This window comes from Gymnoscopelus microlampas (assembly GCF_963454915.1).
Source record: "Gymnoscopelus microlampas genome assembly, chromosome: 8".
NCBI classification, from domain to species: domain Eukaryota; kingdom Metazoa; phylum Chordata; class Actinopteri; order Myctophiformes; family Myctophidae; genus Gymnoscopelus; species Gymnoscopelus microlampas.
In genome coordinates this window covers 45,530,516-45,556,743 of record NC_139945.1, presented here as the reverse complement: position 1 = coordinate 45,556,743, position 26,228 = coordinate 45,530,516, and the positions used below count along the sequence as shown (strand labels likewise).

At 41.5% G+C, this 26,228-nt stretch overlaps 1 protein-coding gene across 3 annotated transcripts; it reads left to right on the top strand.

Annotated features, from left to right (window-relative positions):
- The first annotated feature begins 962 nt into the window (after positions 1-962).
- LOC311050374 (tripartite motif-containing protein 3-like) lies at positions 963-23,736 on the top strand. 3 transcript variants are annotated; one of them, XM_084064418.1, is made up of 13 exons: positions 963-1,129; positions 12,826-13,004; positions 13,963-14,203; positions 14,416-14,567; positions 14,659-14,839; positions 14,989-15,718; positions 15,819-15,922; positions 16,749-16,916; positions 17,018-17,186; positions 17,702-17,761; positions 18,342-18,412; positions 19,788-19,928; positions 21,428-23,736. In XM_084064418.1, exons 2-13 carry the CDS (start codon positions 12,859-12,861, stop codon positions 21,578-21,580), a joined length of 2,316 nt encoding a protein of 771 aa, XP_083920544.1. In that variant the 5' UTR covers positions 963-1,129; positions 12,826-12,858; the 3' UTR covers positions 21,581-23,736. The 3 variants fall into 3 exon arrangements, with proteins under 3 accessions (XP_083920544.1, XP_083920546.1, XP_083920545.1); XM_084064420.1 differs by lacking the exon at positions 963-1,129 and adding an exon at positions 8,178-8,432; XM_084064419.1 differs by lacking the exon at positions 963-1,129 and adding an exon at positions 8,443-8,986.
- Positions 23,737-26,228: the final 2,492 nt, after the last annotated feature.

The window sequence follows — 26,228 nt, the reverse complement described above, 5'->3', positions numbered from 1 at the left end:
GTAGAAAATGTCCAAGAATGTTCAAACACTTAAAAAAAAAAAAGATCTACAAGCTCGCAACGGATGGATCATGCAACGTGTTGTGCGATTGTAGATACGTTATTTTTATTGTTTTTTTTAGAGGGGTTAAGAGGTTTAATTCCAGAGGGCCTGCATGTTCAATTGTCCCAACCACTAACATCCATACCATCACCTACTGTAACCCCACCCAATTGTATCGCTCTTTGTAAACCAAGTTTACATCTTAGCTGGACTCTCCCACTGTTTACATACCAAAGTCTTTCTCTTCATCCCCCATAACCTCTCATTTCCCTGCCAAGAATTCCATGGTAATAATACATTACATTTTCATAATGTAAGTACATAAACAAAACAAAAAGCAGGACATTGTTGTTTTATTAACCCAACCCCAAGAAGATACAATATGATAATGATTGTAGTAGGTATAATTGTTTGATACAGCCAGTTATTATTGCCTATTTTTCTTTTTCTATTTCCATATGCATTATTGTCTTATTTCTTTACATCTTGATTATTAACCACTTAAACCCCAGCATCGGTATTGTGATGAAAGCTTTCGCTGAAAATAGCAGATCGACAGGCTCGCGACAGGTTGCGTTGCATTGTGAGCTTGTCGATCAGCTATATAACCCCCTCAGGGCTATACTAGTATTGAGCCCTGAGGGACTCCGGTTACCCATATGGGGTTTAAGTAACCCCAAAGGCAACAGAAAGCGTCCATTGTCCTTTTATGGGAAGTGGGTGGTACAGGAGGAGGCCAAGCCCCATTGCACCAGACCGACTATATTGCTCTCTCTGCTCATAAGGTTCCATCCGTTCTGCATATTCCCTGCCCCCCTCCTTCTGCCATTGGTCACATAAACTCCTCCCACTAGCTATCCAAACCAACACTGTGCTAGTCTGTATGCATGCCACTCCCCACATAGCCTCTTTTCCCTTCTCCCTTTCCTCACTGTCTCTTCTTTTTCCCAAACAGACCCTGCCCTTTCATTTCTGTCTCTCAGTGGCGTCTGGATTTTGTTGTTGGCGTGTATAGGACACTGACAATGGGCAGCTTTCTGTACAGCCTGCGATGCTGACACTTCAATGCCTCCTGCTAGGAATTCAAGTGAGTACAATCTGGCCATTCATTATTTATATACGGTATTGTTGCTGCCTCCTTGTTCTATTAAAAAACGGTGCAGATTTCCTTGGATTCCTCAATACAGGGAAGGGGGGATGAATAATTGATTGCTACATCCTGCCCGGCATCTGTCCATCCATAAATCACAGGGTGGCAGTAATTACTACTGTCACCCTACCCTTTCTGTTGGGATATGCAATGTGTTTTGATTGATAAGTGTTTAAAAAAAGGAATACAAAACAAGCATTGTATACCAGTCTTTGTGAGAAATGATTGCACTATACCACCTACTATTCTGTGTCTTTACTGCTTCCTTGAGCAGCCCACTCATTTCTCCATTTTAGCTTCTACAGTAGGCAGCCCTGGCTGCTTTTTATCTGTGGCAGGTGGGCATCTTTGCTGCAGTCTGAGGGCTGGGCTCCTCAACTAAGCATACACATTCTTTTGTTTGGGAGATTAGTAAATCTCGCAGCTGGTGTGATCTGAATTTATAAGGAGGTTGTAAGCTCTGTTTGGAAATTGTGAATCAGCTGGTAGTTTGATTATGTCATTGTATGACTCCTCATGTGGCACTGTACTGCAGCAACAGCCAGTGCAATTTGCATACCTCTGACCTGGATGGTTTCCAGATGGTTCAGTGAATCTTTATTATTGATTGGCCGTTTGTTTATTTTTCAAGCAGATTATCTTTGTGTAAAGCGCCTTTCCCAGATATCTGGATTTAATGGGTGCATCTGGTGGGATGCTTCGACTAGTTTTTTCCTCTGCTTGCAGTCCACACCGGGTCGTGGGCAGGTTACAGACATCCCTGGTTGTTGTGCCTAAGGGGCATAGAGAATGGTTGCATGTCTACTTCAGGTCTTCAAGGTTGTTGTATACAAATCTCATAATGAACAGAGCAAGTATGGCTGATGTTGCAGTCAGATTCACCTCACTTCACTTCTACAGCTGCTGTATACAAATCAGGCAGGCCACTATAACAGTGGAACACATGAAACACTTTTAGATGCAAATATATTCAGACACTGTTGTAGCACTGCAGATATAAGATCCAGGGTAGCATTCCCCTTGCAAACCCTGAACTAATTAACAACTAAGTGTAAACTGCCAAGAGTAGAGCACAAATTGTACCTCAGAAATGATTGGATACGATCTCTGAATACTAATTTGAACAAATGTGGCAGTAATGAAGATGGAGCTGGACCCATGCTACCCTATAGGAAATAGGAATGTGCCTTCTACTGCCTAGTAGGGGTATTTCTTTTCTAAATCACTTCCCTGTATGTCTAGACTAAGACGTGATGGGTCGTTATTTATGGATTATTATTATTACATTAATGGATGTAATAATCAGATACCACCAGTCTCTCACTGACCACATTTAACCATGGAGCCAGCTGTTTAGGAAGTAATGTCACTGTCTGTCCATTATGCTGTAGTAACTGTACTGTAAAACATAATTTATTCAATCGTCTAAGCATTGGATTTGACTGTTGGTACAGTATGATTTGAATAATCAATCTGTGCAGTGGATAATTGGGTTTATGTCCAAGAAATTATTTTTTTGAGATATTTCATCTCAACATGTGCGACGTGTTGCACTCCGTACTTTCGCCTAACTTGACCAGATTTATGTCTAGGTGACTTTTTATTACTACAATAAAAGTTTAATGTCTCTATTTTTATTATCAGAGAAAGGACACTAAGAGAAGTCAATGTTTCAATGCAGCCAAATGATGAAGGCATCTACCCCCCCCTTTAACTCCATTTGGATATATGCATTAAAGCCTATTATTGTCATATGAGTGACTGTGAAAACCATAACTTGGCCTCGTCAAGATATCATGATGCTTGTGAGCACAATGATCATTATTGATTATTTTCTGCTCACTTACTACATGAGTCTTCAGATTAGACTAATCATAGCAATTCATTGTAGATAGTCTTTTGCACCCTCTTTATCACTTTTGTGCTTAGCCCAATTGATTTTAGGTAAGAGCTTTAATGTCTTATAAGCACACTGTAAGCTCAATGATTGCCTAGTCGCAGAGATTGTACAGGTTTAGCATACTTTACTAGCACCTATGTTTCACATTGATCATGTAATGACCATAGAAGTCAGTCTGCACTCTCTGCTTTAGTATCTTGGCCAGCACATGGTGTTATGCTTTTTAATGAAATCCTCAGGCACGTTTTCCAGGAATGTGATATCAGTTTGTTAGCAAGAAAGACACACATTTGGAACCATTTTTAATGGCGGACAGTTATCATCTTAATGTCATTGCATTCTATAAACAAATGCAGACATGATACTAACAACTCCTCTGTGGGTGATTTTGTCACATTATATATAATGTTTTAGTTCTACTGTATATCTCGACAGTAAAGGCTGTAGTCTAGCACACATTCCGTTTCTTGTAGACAGGTGCGTAGGAGGAAATATCCATAGGCAAGAAAAGAGAACTCCTGCCAAGTTTAAGGACAGTGTGCAGGAGTTCTCTCTATTCTTGCCTAGTTCTATATATACACATTTATTTCTGTAATGTAATAAAAGAAAAGGAAAAAAACTTAAACTTACTGAAATACTATAGGAAGCTGAAGCATTACAGTCTCATAATGAAGGCCTACAAAATTCAAATGAGTTCACTTTTTATCAAATTTCAATGATGACACCAATGATCCATTATTCGTCATTCAGTTTTAGCATGGGTCGACCCTAGGCCTATATGGGTAATTATCCTAACTCTGGTGGTATAACTATAACTTGTTGTATAATCTATTGAGTTACACAGCACCACATGATAATGGCTGTGAAGTTTTGAGTGACAGCAGTAAGTTAGTAGTAGTTGCCCATAGGTGGTGGTCTGGGCGTTGGCCTGTGCCCCATGCTGATCAACCTTTATGAAATCTGCAGCGCATGATGTGCATGTCTGCAGGCTGCAAGTCTCTCCAACATGCCGCATTGTATTCTGTCTAGTCTCGCGTGGCCAGACTGTTGCCTCCCACAATTGTTGCCTCCCACACATTTGAACAATTTTCAAATGTTTCCATACAGTATGGGACTCTGAAGCTCTGATCATGATTAAAATATAAACCGGATGTGAAGCCTCCTCCCCACTTCCGTTTAGTCTATCCAGTCGCGCAAATTTATCCTAATATAAATCAAAATCATCTAAGGATATTTAGCTTGCTGCTCAGCAGAAATGGAAATGAAAAAATAAAATGTTTTCATGAACGGAAGCGCCAGTTTCCTCTCTCGGATTTCGGGAGGTGTAGTTCCAGACTCTATATGGCATTCGGAGATTGTGGAATAGTTGTCTGGCTACGCGAGACTATATTCTGTCTCCCTGTGTGATGGGACGTTGTGAGTGACACAGACATCTCTTGACTCCCTGTCTTCTCTTGTCACTGTCAATCGACACTTCTGGCTACTGTACTTGATATAACATGGTCATCATTTATTTTCTCAGATCTTAAAACTGCTCTTTTCCTTGAACGCTGTTTGACATATTTTTACTTACAATAGCTAACTTATAATATACTGTATAAGTTATAATATAACTTGTCTTCTATAGCTGTACCATAACTTGTCTTCTATACTATTATAGCCCTATTTCATACTTGCAGTACACGATGGTGTCACGTGGCATAAATAGCCAACATTTTTGCCCTATTTTAACATGCCAAAAATAGTGATGCCAGGTTGAAATTGGTTAATCATTCCGCAATACGTGGTAAGAGCAAGATTCGCTTTTTTCAAATTTAATTGTCCTGTATTGGTGCCACCTAATCAATCTTCCTGGCCATCAAAGAATGTCCAAGGAATTAAACATTCTTGTAGATTTAGGGAGTAGCTGTTCAAATGTTACATCAAGTATTTGAGTCCGAGAAGGCAACCTAGTGGTATACAGTAATACAGTAGGCTATCTACTTCAAGTATTGACAAATAATAAGGTCATATACTACAGTGTATTGACGTTACTGTAGGCCTACATTTCTTTGACTGATGATTCCTGTGAAAGTCAGGAACATTTACGGGGCCCAGCCCACAAAGATTCTCAAGATTCGGCATACAAACATTTTTATTGTTCATGTTTGATGGAAGGATAGAATAGCCGGAGGGTCAGGTCTGATTCAACCAAGTTGTTGTTTTCAGACTTTTATAACTAGGGCAAATGGGGTCATTTGAGTGATAAGATGAAGTCACAATACACATGAGTCTGTGAGCAGTCATGCATTATCCATGTCTGAAGGATCTTTCACTGCTTAAGAGCATATCAATCCTTCAAATTAAATCACTACAGTTCGGAGGTCACCATCATTTGTTTTTGTATATTTTGAGAGATGTAGATCTAAGTAAACCTTCAAGCCTTGGATAAAGTATGTATTTTAAACCTTACAATCAATATCTTATCAATGGTAGGCCTGTTGTACATGTCAAACGCATTATACATATCCCTCTTTCTCTCTACCTATGTCTCACTTTCTCTCTGTCACCCTGTCTGTCAAGCAGAGACCTACAGCCAATCTGCCTAACAGAGAAATGAACAAAATTACAGTGAGAAAGGAGAGCTTGTTCAAAATTAGTTCTTTACTAATTTCACCTATCCACTGTAGAACAATTGTTGTACATTGATGACATACCCGCACACAATAGATGTGAATAGAAAAATGCAATGCTCTATTTTTAAACACTGTCTTGACAACACATCACCATGGGTTAACACTTCCTACATGAGGTCACTTAAATCCTCATGAATGTTTACCAGTGCACCACACAACTGACTGTTGCAATAGGCAGTCTGGAAGGTTCAGTATTGAGTCACAGTGGTTGGCCAATGGAATGGAATACAGGATTGCAATAAAGCGACTTCACATCTAAGTGCAATTTGTTACAGTTACTCAAAACACAGTTAAGGAATGCGGAAATACTGATCGCAAATACTGACTAAAACAGAAAAATCGGAAAAACAGAGAAATCTAAAACGAAATGAAGAAGACAGAAAAATCACAGAGATTAGACTTCCTGAAAACAAAGTAATGCAAAAGTAGCTGAAATTAATCATATATTATTTTGAGTATCTTATTGTAACATTATATTGACAGACTGACTTCACGAAAAGGCAATAAGGTGTAGGGCTTGTATTTTCTCTGCTTAATGGATCCAATTAATAATTACAAAATGTGGAGTAGAAGCTTAAGCAATATTTCAGATATTTTTGGTGTGTAATTCTAAGTGGCACATTTCCTCCCCCACAACAAACAGTATCACACCCATTAGTAATAACAGAATTATTCATGCTACTGTTCAAAGTACAATCGTACGCCAGAACTAGCCAGCCAAGTCAGTGCTACAGTATGGAGGCTGGGAATAACGGAGCACAATTCTTACGCAACCTTCCTATACAGTGTTACCACAATTGTTTTTATAATGTAGTATAGTGGAGCTACTGTACAGTACAGTATAGCCTGTGAGGGGCAAAACTAATGGTGGGTTTTGGGAAAGAGAAAGGCATATAGCCATATACCCTCATGCAGCAGACTTGATCAAAGCAGATTAAGCTGAGCACAATGTTTTCTCCAAATGTAAGCCTGTTGCTGAGATCCAATTAAACTGTCTCTGTCACACAGACCTGACCTCAGGTGAAAGGTTGTTTGGAATAGGGGTGCAACAGTTAATCGAACTAATCGATGGAATTCGATTATAAAAAGTAATCAACAATTGTTTAATAAGATAAATATTAAGCTTAAGTGGTTGGTCAATCAATATGAAAAAAGAAATGTGCCTCAATTATTCAATGAATCAAAAAAGTAATTAGTAAAATAGAATGATCGCAATAAAAATTATCGATAGTTGCTGAACTGATTGTCCTGCCTCGGTCATGTGATGGTCATTTTGAAGTTTCGGCTCTGAGTTAGACTCAAAGTGATTTGGCATGTGTAAGTGTGCTGATTTTGTCATTACATTCTGGGGGATACCACAGTAATCCAGGTGGTAGATCAGAGAAGGCCATTAAGCCACTTTACCACTTTCAACCTGGCTCTCTTTAAAAAAAAGGAAAAGTAGATCTACAAGCTCACTTTGTGAGTGTGTAAATCTGCTATTTAGTATTTTCAATATTCATTGCAAGACGATGTGTACATAGGGCTTAAGTTGTTAATGCAGGGGCAAGAGTGTGAAAAACACTTTATATTCAAAAAGCTGAACTAGATCTAGCTGGATCTAGACCTGGATTTACAACTACACATATTCTGTATATTCTATGCTGCCATCCTGTTCCTGTGTGAAAGTGGAGTGTGAAGTAAGGAGAACACACTGCTGCAGACTGACTAGAATAATAAACTTGATCTGTAAAAAGAACTGCTGAACAGGCAATTTCCCATAAGGATGCCTTGAAGAGGATATTCACTCACCACATTCCTTTCTCTATTAGAACCTTACCATCACCATTATCACTGTTCATGTTTTCATTTTAATGATCAATCTAGATAAGATTTGTCCTCATCTGTACTCTTTTGGACAAGGGCCAGTCCTTGACTTAACCTCTACTACTAAACTGTGCTGTACGTAAAATGACTGTGTGTGTTTATCCAGATGTCCTATCACACTTTTGCTTGTCTCCCTGGAGTTTTAGGATCTATTTCTGTGTGATATTATATTTCTAACCGTTGCTGTATTATTTTTTGTTTTAGCTAAACGCGTCTACAGTCACTCCGTAGAGCTGCATGCAAGCATGCGTTGCTGCTGCAAGCTGCTGTCTTTTTTTCTGTGCTGTGGTGAGGGGGGAGGAACTGAGCAGAAGGAGGGCTGCTGAGGGAACAGACAGGGGAGGAATGGAAGACTAGGGAGACTGTAGCAGGCCCTAGAACAGAGAGGAGGAGCCTCTGGGATCTGGCAGGCTTGCTGCCTCCTGATGTCACTGCTCAGCTGCTGCCATTCAGAGCCCATGTGAGGGGAAGCAGGCACAGGGAGGGCGAGGAGGGGGCTTTTTGGAGTGGAGACAAGGGGAGGGAGGAAGAGAGGCGCTGGGAAGAGCTGGGACAGTCAGACTGGGTGTGTGTGTGTGGACAGTGAAAGGCATCTGGATAACTCCTTTAGTCACTGGGCCTTGTAATCACTGAGGAACTATAACAACAACGGGTCCTCCTGCGTAACAGAAATTCTAACATCGCTGAGATTTGGGTTGGTGACACACAGGACAATGCGTATGTCGAATAGAAAATGAGAAGGCAATTGAAAGGGCGAGAAAGAACAGTAGAGAGGAAAGGAGGGGAATAGACGATTGTGGTGAGTTGTGGCTGAAAGCAGGGAAGGAATGCCATTGTTAGAGCTAACTGCTCTGTGTTGCAGAAAGACAGCTGCCTCTGAACCCTGCCTGTTCATGTGAGAGAGAGAGGCCAGCTACTAGCTCTCCGTTAACTGTGTATTTAACCCCATCTCCCCATAGGCAGACAGGTGGTGCCTGAGTGAACTCAGCCAGTCTTAGTCAAGGGAAGGAACTAGGAATTTGGGGTGTGGCGTTTTAAGGCTTCCTCTTTTTCTCCTTCCTCTTAACACTGGAGAAAAGACAGGCCTTGTTGTATTTGTCAAAGCACTGTTCAGACAGGAACTGAAAAATGGAGCGTTAAGCTTGAGTTTAGTTCCCTCTGTTGCTACTGGATGCACACAAAAGCTGCTGGCAGTCTGCTCCATCAAAGGACAGATCTAACTATCGCTCCCTGTACAGTAGAAGTACTGTAACCTCAATGGAGGGATTACAAATCCTGGGTTTGGCGCCATGGCTGAACGATGAGGCGAGATTGACCTCTGACACGGTTCTGTGACGGGTAAAGAGGTTAAGAGTGAGTTGACATAGCTTTCTAAGGGACATTTTTATGTGTGTGTTCTAAGGATTAGTCAGATTTAAGTAATGGCCTTTAAACTGTCATTACCAGCAGCAGCTCTGTCTGTGTTTTTAACACATTACGGCGTAGGGGTGGAATGCTTATAGTTACAAGGATGAGCTAGTAGATGTAGTAATGCTTTCTTAACTGAGTGAATCAATTTGTACACAATGTGCACATTGTTTTCTTATCTGGCTGAATGGTAACCCCCACAGATCGAGAAGTAAAGCCAATAGCTTTGTTACAGTGTCGTTTGAGTTTGTAACAAAATACCTCACATTCTAACATTTCATGGAAAATGACGCTTAGAGTTTTTCTGCACAATTCTCTCATTCATTTCTGCACTATTTAAAATCCATGATCTCTAGGTCATGGTATATTCCATCAAGCATCAGTCCTATCCTGTTGACATTATTGTCTGTCAAATACAACTGCACTCCCTAGAATATAGAATAATACTTTTCTTGATTTGGCAGCCAACAGTAGGAAAATCAGAGCCAGCTGTCCCCAGCTAGCATTGAAGTTTTTTAAACTACTATGTTTTTTTGTTTGTGTGTTTGTTTGTTTTTGCATGCGATTTCAGAATGTAGTATGCATGAAAGTATTGAATGAAGTATTCAAGAAAATATCTAGCTTTTTACATTTAGAGGGTTGGCCATATACTATGCTGCTGCATACAGAGGCTTTTTTGTTTTAACACTTTATTTGAAAGTTTCATGAATATAGCATTTTTATATCGATCATATTTTCCATAAATAGTTTTGTTTTATTTATCTCAGTGCTTAAAGACATGTATGTCTTCAAGACACCAGTTTCTGATGTCATTAGTGCTTAGTCCACAGGATAAGAAGTTCCAGAACCAGAGTCATATTGGTCATTTGACCAAGACCACGGACCAGGCGGGATGCCTGGTGGTGGCGTAATTGTACAGCTTCATGGCAGACGGCACGAAAGACTGCCATTGCTCAGTCACCCTACAATTTCCTTCTGGAGGGGATGGGAAGGGTTAGCCATGATGGCTACTAGCTTCCTTATTGTGCTTACCTCCACCGCCACCTCCACACCGTCCTGTTTAGCTCCAACGACAGATCCAGCCTTTTTCACAAGCTTATTCAGCTTGTTACTGTCCCCCCCCCCCCCAAGTGGACGTTGGCCACAACAGCCTGGTAGAACACCTGCAGCATCCTGTTGAACTCGCCTAAGGACCTGAGCCTCCTCAGGAAGAACAGATTGCTCTGGCTCTTCTTGTAACGGGCCTCCGTGTTATCAGTCCAGTTCAGCTTGTTTTAGGTGTACCCCCAGGAAATAGTAGGTTTCCACGTACTCCACTGTCTCCCCATGAATGATGCAGAGGGCTGGAGGTCTCTTATTGCTCTGGCGATTGACCACCGCAATCCCCTTGGTCTTGCTTGCATTGAGGTAAAGGAAGTTGCCATCACTCCACTTCACGAAGCTCACCACCACAGCACTGTGCTCGACTGTGTTGTCATCTGTGCTACGGCTGACAATGACAGTGTCGTCAGAGAACATCTGACTGGCACGTTTCGGAGTTGAAGCGGAAGTCAGATGTGTAGCGGGTGAACAAAAAGGGTTACCGAACGGTGCCCTGATCCAGGCCACCAGGTCCTGGTGCACTTGCATCACAGAGAGCTTCTCAGCTAGCCGTTATGTCTGGATGGTGTTGAAGGCACTGGAAAAAGTATCTATTTTCCTATAAACACTGTTCCTCAGAATTCCACCCATTGGTGATGGTGAAAACTGGTGAAGTTGATGTAAAGCTTTTATTTATTTTTTATCCTCAATGTTGTAGAACAGACCACCATCAGTGGCAGACATTGGCATGGTCACTCTCCTCTGTACAGCAGCATCTGTAGTAGAACTTAACACATTGGGTGCCTGAATTCTTTCATAACAACTTACCGTGGGTGCCAGCATTCTCCCCATTGACTGCGCTGTTTAAAGCTCTAGACTCCACGACGAGCAAATCCACGTTAAAAAAAAGCATCCATTCATGTAGCGCGATGACCCTGGCTATATCCTGGAACGATAACATTTCACTCGCGAGTTACAACGCATCGCGCATGACCGGTTTTCCCCACCGGAAACAGATTCGGAGATATAGGCGTTTTAAAGAAGGAAATAGACAGGAAGCGGATGGGGAGCCATGTTTTTGTTTCCGGCGATCCATCTGGCCTATCCTTCTCAGGATCACAATGGGTACTCCCAGAGCTGCTCTAGCCCCTCCCGTGTGGAAAAAAAAAAAAAAAAAAAAAAAAGACACCAAAACCGTTTTAATACGGTTATGGCACTCCGCGTAACTTTTTGCACCTTTTGCAAAACCACCCCATGTGACCCCAAGTAGTAGAACTAGTGCTAGTGACGCATGTTTTGTGTGGCAAATATACTTTAGGCAGTTATCTCAGCTCTCTGACCACAGCACTCTTCTCTTAGTGGTCTTCAGTTCTATGTACAAAATTAGTAGCAAATCTGTTGATAAAAAAAAGTACAAACAAGGTTATCAGAAAAGTATTTGCATGTAGTAACAGAAAAATATGAAATACAGATGCCGTTTTTCTCAGCAATGTCCAAGGACCATGGTAAAGCAGTATACCCATGCCATGGTTATGGCTATTGGGTGTGTAATCCTCTATGTGTGTGTGCACGTATGACGGATGCACAATGTATCATTGGCACAGAGAGATAATCTGTTCTTAACCCACTGATACCCTTCCATGTAATATACTGTAGCATCTTACGCTATAAGAATGCATGTGGCATCCACTGATCTGTGTTGGACAATGCCAAGGACACTGGCACAGGTCACTTTACAACTTTTAGTTGCACACATATGTTTATAGTAGATGTGTATAACCGAGGAGTAAGAACCTTGCTCACAGCACCTTCAAGTACCTTAAGCGCTAGGACAACAGTTCTTTTCCTTTTTTGTTTATCTTCCTTGTTGTAGATTTTAACTCTTATTTTTGAAGCTGCTACAATGTCATGAGGAACCAGAACGATATATTTTTTATCCTTATGTATGTGTACCCATGACATAACATCAAAGACTTGAAACACTTTGGAACCTTGAAGCTTGATATGGGTTTTGACTATTCGTAAAATAATAATCGTGAAAAGAATAAGAGTCTTTGTGTGTCATTATTTCATATAGCAGGTCCCTACTTAATCTAGGCATCCGTGAGAGGGTGTGTGTGTGTGTGTGTGAATCTGTCAGTCATCCATTCTTATCCTTGAAGAATATGATTAATATCTACATGAATGACTGCTCCTAGATTGGATATTTACTTGGCTGAGAGCCATAATTACATGGATTCATTTTTCTTCCATGCCATTAACATTATTATGATTTTCACTTACAATATATTAATACAAAAGTCCTCCTCTGTCCATAAATACTGAAAAGCATTAAAAGGGTAATCCAATATTCTTTTGTAGGGAAAAAGGAGAGAAAGGATGGATACCGTACTGTAATATATGTAATAGAGATTTCATGTTTTGTATTGTATTTGGTATCATTTAATACCGGATTTCAGTCCGTTTCTGCCACTGATCTTTGCTCTTCTCATCCTCATTTCCTACTGAGCAGCCGTCATTGTGACTCATTTCTTTCCATGTCCATTACGCCAGGGGTCTTCAACAGGGGGTCCTTGGCCTGAAAAACGTTGAAGACCCCTGCATTAGGCTGATGAAGTGATTACACCCTCCTCTGCTGTGATTGTCTCTTCATCATGGCTCTCTTCACCTCGCTCACAAATGTCTTTCCTTTCGCTTTCGTCTAGGTTAAGTGGTACCTGTGCTCCCGTGTCCTTTGAATGTCCCTCATCATGGCTAAGCGTGAGACAGGCAGCACTAGCCCTGTGGTCAGGCAGATAGACAAGCAGTTCCTGGTCTGCAGCATCTGCCTGGATCACTATCACAACCCTAAGGTCCTGCCCTGCCTGCACACTTTCTGCGAGAAGTGAGTTTACCACTTTTCATTCAACCTGGCGTCCCTATTTTGTCATTATAGGTGAAAATCCTACATTAACATTTTCGAAAATAGCAGATCCACAACATGTCACATCCATTGTATGACGAACTTAAGCCCTATGTACTATAGGGCTTAAGTGCTTCATTATGTCTAAATACATACCACTGAATATTTTTAAACATTGCATGTTTTGTTTCAAAACAAAACATGCAATGAAGGCAACATCCGATCATCCCACATTGTAATTACATGTTGAGGGGCCTCAACAGGTCTCTCAACATGGGTCCTGATGGCTGCAACCCATGACGTACACAGCCCTGGCTAGAAAACCCAGCCTGGCAGAGAATGTTCTCCATTGAGCGCCCCTTTCTAGTTCATTATGGAATAAGACAGTATAAAGTGTACTCTATCTGTAATGGAATGACATTTTCTGTTATTTTGAATAAAATACGGAAAATAAATACAATTAGCAGCAATGAGTTCAGTATGTTTACTGGATCACAGCTTGAAATGTGTATTAGGGCACAGACAGCACTCATGCCAGTAACTGTCCCGTCATTATGGCCTACAGTATGTCTGTATGACATAAGGTCCCAACCAGTCTGAACTTTGCCACAGGAAAACAGGATTAGTCATGTTAAAGCGCTGCTGGCAATGAGCAGACATTTCCACAGGCTTGCTCCTCTCACATGACAGAAGCATTTTCATCAGTTTGAGCATTTTTGCAGTCTTTATTGCCACCACAGATCATTTATGTCTGCCATGTTAGTAAAAAATTCAATTTCCCCCACCTTTCCTTCTAACCATAATTAAACCTTTTTGTTTACACTAAGCACAAGTTAACAAATAACAATTTCAACCTGGAACCATTAGGAACTAGAAGTCACTTCCATAGCAACAATTCCCTGACTCATCTCTCTGTCGTTTACCTCTTGCCTTCTTTTAGATGCTTACAAAACTACATCCCTCCTCAGTCTCTGACTCTATCCTGCCCAGTGTGCCGCCAAACGTCTATCTTACCAGAGAAAGGTGTGGCTGCCTTGCAGAACAACTTCTTCATCACAAACCTTATGGAGGTGTTGCAGCGGGACCCAGAGTGCACCAAACCTGAGGCCTGCAATGCTCTTGAGTCAGTCAGTGCAGCTGCAGCCTGCCAGCCTCTCTCTTGCCCCAACCATGAGGGCAAGGTAAGCTTCTTTCAGATATAACAATTTGACCAAGATTATTGTGTATTGTTTGAGGTCTTTCAAAGATAAGCAGAAACAGAACATAGTACACCTAGGCCTGAGTACAGTTACATTGTGTATGCATATTTGTATTATTTAATTTCTTGGAGGATTGAGCTCCAGGAATGCATTAGTCACTTGGCTTACATTATGCTCCACTGCGCCCTCTGCAGGTGATGGAATTCTATTGCGAGTCATGTGAAACAGCCATGTGCCTGGAGTGTACAGAAGGGGAGCACAGAGAACATGTGACCGTTCCACTGAGGGATGTGCTGGAACAGCATAAGTCAGCGTTAAAAACTCAATTGGACACTGTGCGCAACAGGTATGCAGATATCAAGGATGGTGTTTTACTATTCAGGTACAGTAGGTCCCTCTCAGACTTTAACTATTTGTTCTTTACTGATTTCTGACAGGCTACCTCAGTTGATGGCAGCCATCGAGCTTGTGAATGATATCTCAAAGCAACTGACGGACCGCAAGAACGAGGCAGTAACTGAAATAAGTAACACCTTCGATGAGCTGGAGAAGGCCTTACACCTACGTAAAACCGCCCTCATCACTGATGTAGAGAATATCTGCAGTACCAAGCAGAAGGTCAGAATGTTATCCCAGAATATAGCTGTTATATAAACCCTTCCTCTAGAAGGGTTATACGGTGCTGTTCATTTGTTGAAATGTTTCCACTGCGTTGCATTGCAATCACCCTTGACTGGTGACCTTTACCTGGTTGTGTGTTTTTTCAGGTACTTCAGGCACAGCTAGCATCACTGCTGCAGGGCAAGGAGAACATCCAAAGCAGCTGCAATTTCACAGAACAGGCCCTGAGTCACGGCAGCGCCACAGAGGTCCTGCTGGTCCAGAAGCAGATGGGAGAGCGGGTCAGTGCCCTAGCCAGACACACCTTCCCTGAGCAGCCCCACGAGAACGGACACCTAGATTGCCAGGTAGAGACAGAGGGCCTGCGGCGTTCCATCCAAAATCTGGGAGTGCTGATTACAACAGGGGCTGTGGGCCATACCAGTGTGGCCACCGGCGAGGGCCTGAGGCATGCGCTGGTGGGTCAGCACACTACTGTTACGGTAACCACCAAGGACAAGGCTGGGGAGCTGGTGAAGACTGGGAATGCTGCTCTGAGGGCAGAAATCACCTCCGCAGACGTTGCGTGTGCTGAGGCTGAGGTGGTGGACAATAAGAATGGAACCTACGAGGTGGGATATACCCTACGCTCTGAGGGAGAGTTCACCTTCTCTCTACTGCTGTACGACCAGCCTGTGAGGGGGAGCCCGTTCCGCCTGCGTGCTGTCAAGCCATCAGACGTCCTCCAGTCACCAGATGATGTGAAGAGAAGGGTGAAGTCCCCCAGTGGGGGAGGGGGTCACGTTCGACAGAAGGCTGTCCGCAGGCCCTCCAGTATGTACAGCACCACCAAGAAAAAGGAAAACCCCATTGAAGACGAGCTGATCTACAGAGTGGGTGGGTATACGGCTAATTGATGGCTGGCTGGCACTAAATGCCGTGCGTGCATGTGTAACTGGAACACTGTATTCTTATATTACATATGTTGCATTACCAGGAACGAGGGGCAGAGATAAAGGAGAGTTCACCAACCTACAAGGCATCTCTACATCCAGCAATGGCCGCATTGTGGTTGCCGACAGCAACAACCAGTGTATACAGGTGGGATGTTGCCACACCACAGAGCTGGAGGATGTTCATCATATGACAAAGTTTATAGGGCTTAAGTGGTTAAAATGTAGCCTGGTAAACCCTCCCTCCGGAAATCTCATTTTCATTCGATGTCAGGAAGGAGTCTGGCATGAACGCCCATTCTGCAATATTGGGGAGTTTCCAGCGAAATCAGGACCTAACCGCGCCTATCAGCGTCGTCGCTCATCGTTCTGTGATTGACAGCTTACGTTGGCCAATCAGGTGGCGAGTTCGAGTGAGCCCGAATGAAGCCGAGTGCAGCCTGACTGGGGCCGAAAAAAAACGAACGGCAGCCATTGTTGTTCTGCGAGTGCCGTGACTTCTTATTTTGGGTTTTAAAACGGTCTCAAACTTCTTTTTTGAGGCACGGAATTTACTATTAAGATATCGTTTGGATAGAATTTAGTTGTTTAACTTCATATATGTGGTCAATTAATCATGACAGAGCCTATTTAAAAATATAAATTCAGAGAACCGGGAGGGGCGGGCTGTGACACGCATGTATCCGCATAAGGCAACCTATTTTGGGCTGGGCCGTCTCAAAAGTCCCGCTGCGTCATATTAGTGACGGAGGTCGTAAAAATCCACTGCAATTGGCTGAAGGGGAAAAACGATCATTGGCTGAAGGGGTTGTCAGTCAACGGTATTACTCCCGCCCAACTCCAGCCCGCAGCCAATATTGCAGCATGGGCGTTCATGCCAGACTCCTTCCTGACATCGAATGAAAATGAGATTTCCGGAGGGAGGGTTTACCAGGCTAGTTAAAATGTGGAGTAACTGAAGTGTTATTTTCCAGGTCTTCTCCAATGATGGACAGTTCAAGCTGAGGTTTGGTGTCAGAGGTCGTTCACCAGGCCAACTGCAGAGACCCACAGGCGTCACAGTGGACAGTAATGGTGACATCATTGTGGCTGACTATGACAACAGATGGATCAGCATCTTCTCGTCAGATGGAAAGTTCAAGGTGAATGGTCATAAGCAAAGTTGGGAGAAAAAGTGACAGACCATTCCTCACACAATCAAAATATATCACTAACTTTTTGACTGTTCCTTTGGCCCTCACAGAACAAAATAGGGGCTGGCCGTTTAATGGGACCCAAAGGCGTAGCCGTTGACAGGAATGGCCATATCATCACTGTTGATAACAAGGCCTGCTGTGTCTTCATCTTCCAGTCAAATGGGAAGCTAGTGACTAAGTTTGGAGCTCGAGGAACATCAGACAGACAGTTCGCAGGTACAGTACGATGTGCTATTGAGTTCAATAACAAACAATAATTTAAACTGAAGCACTCATTATGCACAGCTTTGCAAGGCAAGGGCTGCCTCATGTATGTGTTGAGTGAACACACCTGGGCCAGATTTACAGATGTTTTCCATGGTTCATATTGCACAGGAGTATGATCATTTGTACACATTCACCGATGACTCAGCACTTTAGCGAGTAGCATGACTATTTAGAGATCCTTTAATTTAATAAAATCACATTATATTGTACATTATACCTGCTTAATATTATAATTTTCTTGAATCCAATTGTTTAAGTGCACTGTTGCATGAAAGAACATAACGAGCCTCCTCGTTAGACCATTGTTTTTGCTCTGTAACTAAGAGGATTTTCAGAATTAGTGTAATCCTGCAATTATATGGCTTCACTTGTTGCATGGAAAGCCCATCATGTACTCTACTTCATCTGACACTTCTCCATTCATTATAAGTCTCATTTCTCACTTGGACCTTTTTTTCTTTTAGAAAAAAGTGGTGGTAACATTACTCTGGAGCAAAAGCTTAGTAAATCTGGCCCTGTTTTCAGTAAGTAATACTTGATTTATTGTCTGTGTTTATGTCATCCTGACAAACAGGTCTCTTGTCTACTCCTTTCACACATGCTCAGTCTGTTCAATGTTAACATACCAACTGGGCTCTGCAATTGAAACTCTAGAAAGGATTGATTTGAAGTGTGGGTGACTCAACGGATACGGTTATGGTTAGTTTAACAATGTGGGAGCCTGGGAGGGGCATTCACCATGCAATAGCAGCGTTATGTCTTTACAAACCAATCCATGCTCTACCACTCTGAAACTGGTGTGTTTTTTACAGTCTAAAGGGCCGTTCACACTGAGCACTATTACTACAACTGTAAAAATATAGTTTTAAAAATTGTCAAATTGTCAAAGTCAAGTGGATGGCAGAGTTCACACCTACTATAAAAAAGAATACAATGGTGAATGATATAGTTATAGTTATAGTGCTCAGTGTGAACGGCCCTTTACTGTGGAAAGTGTGTTTCTTCTAATGAAAGTCCCAAAATAGATTGGGACATCCTCTCATACTGTAAGCTAGCAGGCAGTAGATGACTCATCTTTCCTCTCTCCTACTCGGCCCCCTCTAGGTCCTCACTTTGTGGCCATAAACAACAAAAATGAAATTGTTGTAACAGACTTCCATAACCATTCAGTCAAGGTAGGGTTTGTCATGTGAGTGTGGAGAATATGTGTGTTATTTTTTAATGTCAGTGAACATTTAAATTTCAACAATACAGTATGCCTTGTGAGCAAATACTCTAAATAATACTTTAAAATGGGATTCCTATCAAAAGAGACACAACTGAAGCAGGCCCAACCATCTTTCCTTGTTTATTCCTACATTTTATTGGGATTATGACGAAACTATTTCTAGATCACATACTGTACTTAAATTAATATTTGTTGTAGAAGCTTAGGATTTTGAGAGTGTCATGTCTGTTGCATTGTTTTTCATCATAGTTAGTGTCACTTTTAAATCCCCCTCCTTCCCTTATGTTCTCACCAAACCCTGTATGGTTGTAAATTATGCATCATAGACTTCTCTATGGCAAATTAGGTAAATTCTCACAAAGGTAATAAAGTGAAAGCAAAAGCGAGCACCGTTGTCTATGAGTAAAGTTTACTCTCACTTTGAACTATAACCTAAAATCCACATATGTCACTTTAGACAAATACCGTTTCACAAGGAGTTTAAATTGTTGAATTCGCCCTCAAAATCCACGTAATGGTCAATGGTGCCCCTGGAATCAATGTATACCACAAGCGTGGGGTCCCAGGCACCAAAAAATGTTAACAGGGAGGAAGAATTTATTTTAAAAGCCTTTATTGTAGAGCCAACATGTTTCAACCACATTGTCTTCATTAGGGCATAACAAAAGAGAAAGAAAGGTTTCAGACACATAATACAGTAGTCTAAAGTGACCAATAGGTGGCAGTAATGGTATTGGCCTTTAAATAAGCAAAGAGAAATAGTACAATGTAGAGAAAGATGATCAATGAAGAAAAAGTAATAATCAATATCAATAATTACACTGCTGCTTTATTATCTTAAAAAAACATAATTAAGATAAATAAAGAAATACTTTTTCCTTTGTTTATTTAAATGCCATTTATGTGACTGCCATCTGTTGGTCACTTTAGATTTGCTGCCCTGATGACGACCGATGTTTTTTCATGTCTATTTAATCATATAGCTACTCTACAATAAAGATTATTAAAAATATAGGATTTCCTTCCTGTTTGAGTGCCTGGGAGCTACGCTTCTTGTTCAGATATATCTTCATTCATATAGTTCCAAGAGCGCTGGACAATATTATATTTTGTATGGGAACGTTTTAGCCACTTGAGCGCCTGGTTCCCTTTCCTGTTGTTGATTTATAGTACTACATTGTAAAACATTAAACTCCTGAAATTCTTAAATAAAATAAACAGTGGAGGGAGCTTTAAAATGTCAAAACAAATCATTTCTCCAAATGTTGATATCATATATGATAAGGTGAAACTAAACTTTGAAACTTCAATCTCTCTACTAGGTGTACAATGCAGATGGAGAATTTCTTTTTAAATTTGGCTCCCATGGAGAGGGGAATGGTCAGTTCAATGCTCCAACTGGGGTTGCTGTAGATGCCAATGGAAATATCATTGTTGCTGATTGGGGCAACAGCCGGATTCAGGTAGGCTTACAGTATCCTCCTATAATTTCACAAACCTCTGTCTGTCTCTCTGTAGTAGTGTAGTGCGTCGTGTCTGTCTCTCTGTAGTAGTGTAGTGCGTCGCGTCTGTCTCTCTGTAGTAGTGTAGTGCGTCGTCCGTTGTGTCATGGAAAGCTGCCCGGTTCTCCTCAGTGACTTGAGCAATTGCTCTGAATTTGCACACAGCCATTGACCATTGTCCATTACCATCTGAACTTAACTGCGAAGCCCGTTTCTCAATTTCATCAAATCTCAGCGTATTATTAGCGTTTATGTGTCACACAATGGGAGATAGCGTTGCCAGGTTTCTTGCGAGAAACAAGCAGCAAGGTCTATGAAAACACGACGGGACGCGCGAGGGGGGGGGGGGAGGGGAACCGCGCGCCAGGACCTGCAATAACCCCACATTTGCAACTATTTTCGCCTGCGCCCTTCACCGGGTATGGTCTAGTATGAAATAATTCATATAATGAACCACTTGAACCCTGCCATCCCTATTCGAGGGGAAGATAGCAGATATACAAGCTCACAGTGTACATTGCGACGGGTTGTGAGCTTGTAGATCTGCTATTTTTGGCAACGGTATTTAGTGTAGCCCATGGGAATACGGTCAACGACGTATAGGGCCCATAAGAAAATGGTGGTTAAGAGTCGTGTGACAGCTTTATCTCAGCTCTTATCTCGAACCACTATTCGAAGGTGCGTTATTTTGAGTGTAGTTTTAGCTGTCATGATTTTCACAGAATGATCTCATATGAAATGCATAGTACTACAGGAAAAAAGTGCATGAAGTATATTATTTTCTATACGTAACATATTGACATAATGTGTTTTAAAAGTATTTATGTACGACCTGGGCCGTAGCGTGACTCTCCAGGAACCCTGGGCTGCAATGCCAGCCTGAAAACGTATCGCGGGTTCGACTCCCGTTCCCAACCAACAACCTTTGCTGCGTGTCACCCCCCATCTCTCTCCCCATTTCCTGTCAGCCTACTTTCACTATCCCTCTCTAAATAAAGGCATAAAAATCCCAAAACAAATATTTAAAAAAAAAGTTTGTATGTACAATATGTAAGTCTTTATAATAAGTTGTTGTACAACTCTATGCAAGTTGGGAGTAGATTATAACCGTATGCAAGTTGGTGTCGATAGTGTGGGCAATCTGGCCATCGTACCAGTTGGCGCAGACACTTGCTCACCTGGCGACTCGCTTGAGCTTGTCTGGCAGGGCTCAAGCCCACTTCTGTTGCCTGCCTTGTTATTGATATAATACAGTCTTTTAGCTGCTAGTGCTACTGTACATTATGTTAATATACATTAACATGTTTGTATCATATAGATGGCTTGAGAAATACATACAGTAATTACTTGACATTATTTGAATTGCTCATTAAGTATCAATCCATTTTCTGATGAGACTGTTGGATTTCTGATGTTTTTGTCTAAACCTGTCCTTTGCTGTATGTTGCGTTTCCATGCAGGTGTTTGACAGCTCAGGGTCCTTTCTCTCATATATCAACACATCAGCGGACCCTCTTTACGGCCCCCAGGGCTTAGCCCTCACCTCTGATGGCCACGTGGCGGTGGCAGACTCTGGGAACCACTGCTTCAAAGTTTATCGTTACCTGCAGTAGAGTGGGCCTGACAACATTGTGAGGACTTGAAGGATGACATAACCAGTGTACCACACAGGGTGCAATCGCCATTTCCAATTCAGCCTTTTGACATGCACATCATCCGATTAACAACGTTCACTGACCTCCCAGACACAATGACGTTGCCCACACTGACGCTCTTCTATGGTGTGTATTGAAGGCTATTTTTCTTTTTTTAAAGGTGATGTAATGCCTCTGTGTCAAGTACAGTAATTCACGTAAAGCGGGGTAAGGATGTCAGAGGAAGTATGAAGAATTGTTGTGTACTGTACGTAATACACTGTTAAAAGATATCAGAGCTGTTCTGGATGACCAGAAGGGTCAGAGATAGATTGAAGTATAATGAGCCATAACTTGTCCAAATGCATGCCATTGTTTGCTCCTAAATGCCTAGGAGAGAACACGGACTCAATTGGTTGTTTTCATCATGATCTAGTTAGTGCTTACAGTGAATTGAATGACGCTAAGCTTATTCAACTATGAAAGTCATACTTTCCTCCTTTATGGAAAACTGGCATCTAACTTTAATGTCACCACCATCTGTGCATTGAATTGCTGTATGTACTGTATATGCATAAATGTATATTGTGTATATTGGATCACTCCGTATTTACATGTGCTATGATTTTGAAACACAGCCTTTTGGTAATTCAAACAGCGGTCAACGATTCCAGCATTTCAAACAAATGTTTATGGCAGCTGTTTAAAAGTGTGCTCTTGAACCGAAAAGCTTAGCACATGCTCGAAATAAAGTTTGTCATATTTATTGCAAATGTAAGCAGCACAATAAATGATTGTAATACCTGTTGTTTTAAAGAAAAATACAAACGAAAAAAGGAATTGCTAATTTATTTTATTTTATACACTAGCTCAGCATTTACAAATTATTTTTCTAATTATTTTATGTGCTTTTTTCCCCTCATTAAAATCCCACACCTTGTCCTTTTCCCTTGAAGGTAACATTCACCCTAAAGCAGAGCTCATTATTTCAAACCTGGACACTTCCATCACATTGTAAGCATGAACAACTCTAACCTAAAGTCAGATAGAGGTCCAAAACTACTCTGTGAAATCCTGAGAGTAAATTTAACTCTGAGTGTGTAAATGTGTACACTCCCTGAGTTACAAATTAATAAATTAACACTGAGGATTTTACATTGTACTCATCAAGGGAGAGGTTTCGAAACTACAGTACTTTGTTTTGAATTAATGATAGACTGGTGGTGTGGTCTCATAGACTGATCTTTTACAGCAAAATACCGTATGACGGTGACTAACATTTCAACCTAGAACATGCATGTATGTCCCTGGAATATCACCCCGGGTACTGATGAATTGTCCTCAAATTCAAATTTCATGTTCATTGTTAAAAGAGCAGCTCCAAAATATTTTTGTTTATGACAATGCAAACTTTGTAAGGGAGACTGAGAAACTCATTGATATCCACAGTTCAACACTTGACTATAATGAATTCTGTTTTACAGATTCCATTTGTTTTTCTTTGCTGCAATTCTGACAATGTATTAGATGTAAAGAAGAATTTGATGACATTTGGGGATAGTCATGTACGTAAGCTTAGAATTGACTTGCCTATGATAATACCACTGTGTTATGATTATGGGACATGCAAAAATACTTTTAACGTTTTCTATTTGCATTATGTCAAGCCATAGCTCCTATAAACTTTCTATGCTAGAAGAGCTATATATTGTTCTTACTCTCCCTGCTGTTCATACAGTATCATGTAATATAAGGACCTTTCCCACAGCAGCAAATGGATGAGATGCATAAAAAAGGCCACCTGCAGTGCTAGTATGATGGGATTTCACATACCATAGCGCGCATCCAAGCATTCACATCACACTCCCTGCCAGTTTAGAAATCATCAGAACTTCTGAATGAGTGTTGCACGATGGGACGGATAAAGAGTGCCAACACTTTTATGCATCTGATCTGTTGTTTGACTTGTTGCCAAACAGGAGCCCAGATATCTTCAAAGAGTCAGGCTCACTTTTGGAAAAGTGATCAAAGCATTGTTGAAAACCTAAAGTATGCCATTTGTGTTACACCAAATACAAACACTTTTGTTTTCTCAATGAATATGCACTGGTAATAAAAGCACATGGTTTACGAAAGTCTTGTATTTTCTTGTGACTATTCACTTGTGTACTTTGTGTTTGGATTGATTTCATAGTCCCTCAAATAGTCTTCAAGTCCCTTTTTGATTTTGTATAAGATGCATGGATGTTTCTTTGGGTAGCAGAGTATAGTTTTCCCAAAACTTCAACATCAACTATTACTTATTCTTAGTATTATTTCAGAACCTAACTAGAAAAAGTGCTCCTCGGAGCACAGGTCTCCGCCAGGTCAGGTACGTTATTGTGGCCTCCTGGTGGCGCTATAATAGGCCAATGTGAAAAGGGTGCCATTTATTCTTAGGTCGTTCACGGCAACTGCATTCATGATTTGAGGCATTTTGTTCCAAAAATGTGTTTTGCTAAATTAGACCTGCTGGTGGCGCTATAACAGGGCAATGTGAAAAAGGGTGGCATTTCTTCCTCGGCCTAGTGGGAATGTGCGTGTGCAATTTTATGGAAATGGAAAGCTGCGTTCATGATTGGAGGCAGTTTGTTCAAAACGGACCAATCCTGCAAACTTTGGAAGCCAACCTTAGCCAATGAGGATGGAATATGGGAAATCGGACAGATCCGTGTTGATCACATGACTATAGAGATACTGTGTACCGATGTGCATGACGTTTGGATAAAATCTGTAGGAGTAATATACAAAAAATGGGTTTTGCACAAATCAGCCTCCAGGTGGCGCTATAACAGGCCCATGTGAAAAATTTGAGGCAGAGGTTCTGAATTGGCATCCAGGGAGTGTGTGTGCAAAGTTTCGCAGCGACCGGGCCAACGGTGCCACTGCCGGAGATTAGCTGGTAACACACGGACACACGGACACACGGACGGACGGACACACGGACGGAGGGTAAAACATACTCTCTCGCCATGCCTTTCGGCCTGGCGGAGACAATAAAACGCACCATCTGACCGTCATTTTAAATAAAGAACCTAGCAGACCAATTGTGTCTCCCTAATTAACATCGGGTGTGAGTGGAGGAACGTGCAGCTGTGGGAATCAAACAGGTGAATGGAATCAATATTTGTTTATATTCATAAAGGTCTTACCTATGTCAGTGGTTGCCAAACTAGGGGTCGGGGTCCCCAAATGATCTTAGGAGAGGTCCCCAGATGCAGACGCGTCGCTAGGTCTCTACTAGGTCGGGGGCTTAGCCCCGCAGGCAACGGGCACATGCACGCGCGCGCAGCGCGCGTGCATGTGCCCCTCCTCCCGCGCGCGCGCGAAGCGCGCGCGCGCGATTTTTTTCGCGGATTTCGCGGATTAGGGTGCTTTTTTCCCCGTTTTTTGTTACTTTATTTCGGTTTTAGGGTTAGGGGTAGGGTTAGGTTAGGGTGATAGATATATAATTCAAATAAAAAAAAAAAACTTTTAATTTTTTAATTTTTAATTTTTTTTTATTGGTGGCTTTGGACAAAACATTGGTGGCTATAGCCACCGAAGCCCACCCCTAACGACGCCACTGCCCAGATGATTAGCTTCAACAACTTTGTCTCAAAAGGTTATAGACAGATTTTTAGACAAAAAAACACTGATTTAATCCTGTTGGAGTGTGGTGTGTGTGTGTGTGTGTGTGTGTGTGTGTGTGTGTGTGTGTGTGTGTGTGACAACCCGATCATTTACAATGACGGTGCCATGTCATTATTTAGACAGCCCATTATTCTGATGTCCCGTAACCCCCAGGTTACACTGCATGCTACACAGGTTACATGTTACATTGCATGCTACACAGGTTACACTGCATGCACATTTGAATGGCCAGACGGACAAAAACAAACGTTTAAATGCAGTCCATTTATCATACAATAATAATAATAAAAATAATATGAATGTATTATTGTTTGTGGAAAACATACATTTGTTTCTAGTCTGCAGTTTTAGTGTTGTCACAAATATATACGTTTTTCAATCCATCTGAATATTTGCTGATACTGTACCAACCATGCCTCCTTCTACGTATCTTCTTGTTTCTGCATAGTGGACACGTGCACGTGCACGCGCACACGCACACGCACACGCACACGCACACGCACACACACACACACACACACACACACACACACACACACACACACACACACAAGAGAACCACTTTTACTGCTATTTAGCACTATTTAGTATATCTAGTGTGAGATAGGATCTACTGTCCACAAATTTCAACATAAATTTGATGATGAAATTGACCACTTCTCTCTTATTTTATCTTTTTGTAATCAGTTTCCTCCCATAACGTAAAAAAAAGGCAAGTAGTGTCAAAATATGAGATAGTTTCATAAGCCATGTGCAGTACAATACTGGTTTGTAAAACAGACCGTAGGGGTCTTGCCCTATAGATTGTCATGCTGGGGCCCTTTAATTTGTATTTATTGTATTGTATTTATTTGATTGACAGATGAGCTTTCACTACTTATCATTATTATTATTTCTTTAATCACAAATATGAGGGCCGCTGTAAGTAAAGAGGAATTTTGGACCACGGCAATAT

What these genes read in the sequence shown, in the direction of transcription:
- LOC311050374 (XM_084064418.1), top strand. Translation starts at nt 12,859, where the DNA reads ATGTCCCTCATCATGGCTAAGCGTGAGACAGGCAGCACTAGCCCTGTG. An exon ending in TCTGCAGTACCAAGCAGAAG is followed by an intron (nt 14,840 to 14,988) that starts GTCAGAATGTTA and finishes GTGTTTTTTCAG; the next exon opens with GTACTTCAGGCACAGCTAGC. An exon ending in GGGGCAACAGCCGGATTCAG is followed by an intron (nt 19,929 to 21,427) that starts GTAGGCTTACAG and finishes GTTTCCATGCAG; the next exon opens with GTGTTTGACAGCTCAGGGTC.